At 59.0% G+C, this 5,628-nt stretch overlaps 1 protein-coding gene across 1 annotated transcript in view; it reads right to left on the bottom strand.

Moving 5' to 3' along the window:
* Positions 1 to 4,334: 4,334 nt before the first annotated feature.
* The window catches only part of LDHD (lactate dehydrogenase D), a 3,832-nt gene continuing 2,538 nt past the window's right edge, over positions 4,335 to 5,628 (bottom strand). Inside the window, exons 8-12 of the mRNA XM_007462938.1 lie at positions 5,568 to 5,627; positions 5,350 to 5,477; positions 4,779 to 4,869; positions 4,588 to 4,699; positions 4,335 to 4,500 (exon numbers count right to left, since the gene is read on the bottom strand). Of these exons, the coding sequence (XP_007463000.1) occupies positions 4,335 to 4,500; positions 4,588 to 4,699; positions 4,779 to 4,869; positions 5,350 to 5,477; positions 5,568 to 5,627 (557 nt within the window). The remainder of the gene's footprint in view (positions 4,501 to 4,587; positions 4,700 to 4,778; positions 4,870 to 5,349; positions 5,478 to 5,567; position 5,628) is intronic.

Below are 5,628 nucleotides of genomic sequence, written 5' to 3'. Positions count from 1 at the left end.
AAAACAAAATGTCTAGTGTCGACTGGTGTTTTCCCTCGTGATGTTTACAGATTGCCGTCTGCTGCCCGGCCAGAACCCGCTCAGTGACAAAACGACCAGAGCCGGGTTCTCGCCACTCGCAGAGCAGAGCTCACAGCCCTCCTGTGCCCGGCACCCGGTGGTCTCTCCATCAACCGCTCTGCCTTGGTTTTTTTTGTTGTTGTTGTTCGTTTGGTTTTTTTCCCCAATTTTCTGGCTTGGTTTTGCACTTTTCTCCCCTTGGGACCCTGATATCTTGACTTCATTGCCAAAAACCAACCCACTGAGGACCTTTTCCCCTCCTCCTTTCCATTTCTCCTCCCCTCTTCCCTCCTGGTTCTGGTCAGTTCAGAGGATTTAACAATCACAAGTGTCCTGCAAAAATGCCTGAACGTTTTTCTTAGACCCTTGTGGATTTTTTTTTTTCCCAGAAAACCTAGACAAACTAAAGACTTATTAAAGGGATATGTACAGCTGCCCCTGTTTTCAGGCATTCTGTTTGAGAACATTCTAGCCATTGATGTTCACATGTGGCATCAGCCCCTGCAAGATAGGTTTCTGTATTTATATTTTAAAATACAAAAAAAAAAAAAACCTTATAAAATGTTTAAAAATACGTTCAAAGCTGGGGGAAAAGGCTTTCTTCATTAGTCAAGGTGTTTTGATATGGTATTAAAATAATGTCTAATAAAAGATGCACTGTGTGACTTCACTTTAATCAAGTATTGTTACACAATCAAGAAATGGGCGTTGACGGTCTGTCCCCTGCTCCCTTGCCTACCTCCTTAGCCTTCCTTCAGGCTAGCGTCGGGGCTACAGGTGTGTGATGTGGTTCTCAGCGGTCAGGCCTGGGTGAGGGAACGTGGCAGGTCAGGCCGGAGTCCCGCAGCTTTACAACCCATTCAAGCCTCGTGGAATCTATCTGCCATCAGCTGTGGAGTGGTCGTGACAGAACTCTTCTGGAAAGATCTGCAGGGCAGAGACCTTGCAGCGGATGGAGGCTGCAAGGATGCGGGTTCTTCCAGGCACTGGCCCAGACCGCCCCCCGCCCAATCCCTGGCTCCCTGTTCCACACCCTGCCCTTCCTGTTGCTCCAGCCACATCTCAGTGCTGACTCATGGGCATCCTTCATTGAGGCCCAGAAAGAGGCCCTGGTTTGGGGCTGAGCCAGCTCAGAGCCCTTGAACTAGAACCAGCCACTCAGGGCTCACACGAGTTGGCACACCTTGGGCTGGGTGGGAAGCTCAGGGCAGCAGGTAGCAGTGCCCACCTGGCCTCTGTCCCTGTGCCAGACCGGCTCCCGGAGCGGCATTCCAGAGCCTCCTGCAGAGCCTGTGAAGGAAGCTGTGGAGGAAGACACCTGCTCCGCCCCTTCTCGGGCCCCCTGTGTGCTGCTGCCTCTATGGGCTCTGACCCTACCAGGCCCAGGCTCTGCAGTTGTCTTCTGTCAGACACTTGCTGAAGCACCTGCTCTGTACGAGGGCATTGCAGGCTGGTGGGTGAATCTAAGCCAAGGCACTGGCACGCTCAGCATTTCAGAGAAATACTCAAGAGGAGTTTGTGGGTCTGAGCTTGTGGGGTAGTGACCTCGGGGACCCGCAGTCGCCATGGTGGCAAAAACCTGGGCTCTAAACTGTCTGTATGGGGCTCCTCTGCCTGGCAGAACCACGCTGGGGAAAGGACTTCATCTGAACTTCAGATGCCCCACACGTGAAGTGGGAACAAAGTCACGCAGCTCAGAGGCCACCGTGAGGGTCAGAGGATCTGCCCAGAAGCCCCTAGCACGTGCATAGCAGGCTCGCTCGTGGCTTTGTCACCACAAAGAGCACTGTTCTATTCACAGCACCTCCTGCTTCTGCCTGGCAACTATGTCTGCCTGTTCTATATTTAATTCCTCCAGCAAAGCTGGCCCTGAGGATCTCCTTGCCTGACCCCTGGGCCTGCAGGCGGAGGAGGCCTCTGTGCCCACCTCCGTGGCTTAGGCCCGGCAGCCTTGGCAGCGCCCTGGGTGAGCTGAGGGGTCGAGCTGGGTGGGGCAGGGCTGGAGCCCACGCCGGCTGCTATTCCAGGCTCCTGGGGCTGGTGCCTATCCCACCCCCAGCGACGTCACTCCCACCTGGCACACTGCAGCCCTCTGCTGGTTGCCGTCTCCTCCAAATTCAGACCCAGATTGCCAGGTCCTGGGCGGGGGTAGGACTGGGGTTGTCCGGGCTTTCCAGATGGAACTGGTGTCTGTCATCCTCCATCCCAACAGCTCTCCTCAACTCTGCCTTTCGGGGAGGGGAGGGAATTGGCAAGGACTGGGAGGTGGGTTCCACCCACTCCCTCTGCTAAGGGCCCAGCACACGTGAAGGGGAGGGGGCTTCCTGGAAAGGGGCACCTCACTAAAACCAGTCATCTAGGAGCCATATAATGGTGTCGAGGTTTTTAGGTCCTTATTCCTAAGGAATAGATGCTGAATTATGTAGGTGAATGATGTCAACAAATTTGTAACTCAATTCCAAATGGTTCCCCAAAAAATACACGCACGAAGTAAGTAAGGCAAAAATAGTCATTGTTGAATCTTCAGTGGCTAGTATTTCAGTGAACAGTGTACTTGTTCTTCCAGCTGTCCTGCGTGTTTGGAGTTTCTCCTAGTGAAGAACTGGGGGGAAGTGGCCATTTGCTGAACACCTACTAGTTGCCAGGCACTGAGGGGCACATCAGAGACAAGCCCTGCCCTGTAGGGGAGGAGCCTGCCCCTGCAGAATGCTGCCCCCGGGGGGCTGCTGGTGGCGGGCGTGGAGGGGAGGGCACTGGTGGCTGATGGTTAGGTGGTTCGAGTCTGCTTTATTGGGTGCTTGTGGGGGAGGGCCCATGAGACTTGCCCCACACCACCCCCTGGCACATCCAAGGGACAGAAATGTCACAGAGGAGCGAACTCAGGGCTCAGCCCCGAGTTAGCAGAGAGGAGGGGTTCCAAGAACCAAGCTGGTCTCAGGAGCCAGAGGGGCTGCCTGAACAGCTGGGGGGAGAGGTGGGGAGGGGTGGAGGGGGTGGAGGTAGGGAAGGAGCTCAGCGGTGGCTTGGGAGAATGGGAGTGAGGCGAGATGGAGTGTGCCCCTGGCTCCCCTGCGCCCCTCGCTCAGCCCCTTTCCTAAGGGCCAAGGCCTTGGGGTGAGGGAGATGGGCCTGCACTAGAGGCTCCTGGGACCTGCAGGGGAGTAGAGAGCTTACAGACTGGTTTCCAGGACTCCAGGCACCTGCTAGACCCTGGGAAGTGGGGGGCCCAGAGCTGAGAGCTGCAGGTCCCTGCAGAGGTGAGTGCTGGGCACCACTGCCCCAAGCAGATACTGGTGTCTAAGCTTTGAGGTGTTCGGCGCCCTCTCGTGGGCTTAGGGGGAACAACCGCCAGGTACCCCGGACAAGGTCCTCTGATCAGGAATCCTGACCAAGGCAGGAGCAGGCCCCAGGGTGGACAGAGCCTGAGGTTGAGGGCAGAAAAGCTGGTAGTATAATACATCACACTGTGGAGAGGTGTGGTACCAGGAAAATCACTTCCATTTGCAATGGTTGGTAGCAGCCACTTGAAGGACATGTTCAGAATGTTCTAGAGCCCAGTTGGGGCTCAGTGGGGGAGTCTGTGGTAAGTGATGATGGACATGGGCAAGTCCTTAGGCCCTGGGGCTCTGAGAGGCAGAGCAGCTGCCCCTCCTCAGGCTGCAGCAAGTCAGAGGGCAGGCCCGGGATGAGGGACGAGGGCATCACCAGCCAAAGGACAGAGACCTTGGAGGAGGTGGGGCAGCCAGGCACAGGGGGCCATTCACAGGTGCTGCCTGCTCATCCCTAGACAACTGCAAGTGGGGTTCAGGTTTATTTGGGGGTGTCTATGAGTGTGGAGCGGAAGGTCCCTTCCCCCACCAGCAAAGGAGCATTCCTGTCACCAGGCAGATGGAGTTGGGCTATGGGTGCTGGGGCCCCCAGCCTTTGTTCTCCTGCCCTGGCAGTGGGGAGGCTAAGGTAGAGGGGAGTCGTCCTAGTCTTTGGGGTGACTGACCCACACCACCTTACAGGATGCATCAGCGAGCAGAGAGGAAGCAGCTTCACCGGGAGTGACCCTGAGCCATTTACTGGACCAGCAAGAGGGCCAGGGAGAAGACCGCCAACCAGGCTTCTCCCTCCTCTCTCTGGCCTCGGCTTGGATAAAAGGGCTAGCGGGCTGGCGAAGACCCCTGCAGGGTCTGGGCAAAGGCAGAGCTATTCCGTGGCGGGAAAACAGGTTCCGGAACGGGAGGTGCCACTCTCTGGGGGCTTGTGGGCCAGGTGCTCCGAGTCCCTCACAGCACCTTGCCTGGGTTCATGAGGCCTCGGGGGTCCAGCGTGGCCTTGAGCTGCCGCATGGTCTCAATGCCCACTGTGCCCACCTCCTCCTGCAGCAGCTGCCGCTTGCCCAGACCGATGCCATGTTCCCCCGTGCACGTGCCATGGAGTGCCAGTGCTCGCCTGGGAAGCAGCGGGAAGAGGTCCTCAGCAGGTGCCGCTCCCACTTCCCTCAGCTCCCCCCCACCCTGCTTCACGCTTTGCCCTTACCTGACCAGCTGTTCTGCAAAGGCCTTGACCCTGAGGAGCTCCTCGTGATCCTCCGGGTCTACCACCAGGATGCAGTGGAAATTGCCGTCACCCACGTGCCCAACGATGGTTCCTGGGTGCCCAGAGGACAGAGCTGCTGCCCCAGCCCCGCCCCCACCCTCCCACCGCGCCCCGCATGGGGCCGGCAGAACCTGTGAGTCCCGAGGCCTGCAGGTCCTCCTTGGTCTGCACCAGGATCTCCGGCAGCCGGGAGATGGGCACACACACGTCGGTGGAATAGCCCTGAGGAGGGGCAGGCCGGTGAGCTTTCCTCCCTCACCCAGCCTGCCCGGGAGGTAAGGGGTCAAGGGTACGAATGGGCTCAGGGGGCTCGGCCTCTCACATGAACGGGCCTGCTGTCTCTAAGCCTCAGTTTCCCCTGTGCAACAAGGCGACTGGCCCGGCTAGGCTCCCAGGGCTCTCATCCTGCTCCCCACCCCCGCTACCGTGCAGGGCCCCCAGCACCTGGAGCCCAGCCTCCCCTTCCTGTTGGCTACGACCTTCCTCTTCACCACCTCTTCCTCCAGGAAGCCTGCCTTCTGTGTCCACACTGCCTCTGCTCGGTCCCTGCACCCAGGGCCTGGCTCGGGGCAGGGGCTCCCTCCCGAGGATTTGGCAGTCCTGCCCGCCGGGGCCTCTGCCCGCCGGGGCCTCTGCCTGCTGCCCTGGACAATAGGGCAGTAGGCTGAGGAAAGGCTCCCACGTCCACCCCTACCCGCTCACCTTGCAGCCTGGCCGCAGCGCCAGGGCAGCGTACCAGGCGTTGTGCCGCGCTGCCCAGAGCCGGCTGCGGTCCTCCGCCTCGTTGGCCCAGGAGAAGTGAGAGCCTCCGTTGTGCCGGATGATCTCCTCTGTCGGGGGCGGGGGGTTGACACCAGGCCCTACTCTGGGGCAGCCCGGGCCCCGCCCTGCTCCTCCCCGCCCACAGCACCTCAGCATACCTGTGCGCTGCACCTGCTCTGCCAGCGCCTGCTCGGAGCCGTGGAACTCGAGGAAGAGCGA

Source organism: Lipotes vexillifer, unplaced genomic scaffold, assembly GCF_000442215.2.
Source record: "Lipotes vexillifer unplaced genomic scaffold, Lipotes_vexillifer_v1.1 scaffold70, whole genome shotgun sequence".
In the NCBI taxonomy this organism is placed as follows: Eukaryota; Metazoa; Chordata; class Mammalia; order Artiodactyla; family Lipotidae; genus Lipotes; species Lipotes vexillifer.
The sequence above is the reverse complement of the archived record's forward strand: the minus strand, read 5'-3'. Positions and strand labels throughout refer to the sequence as shown.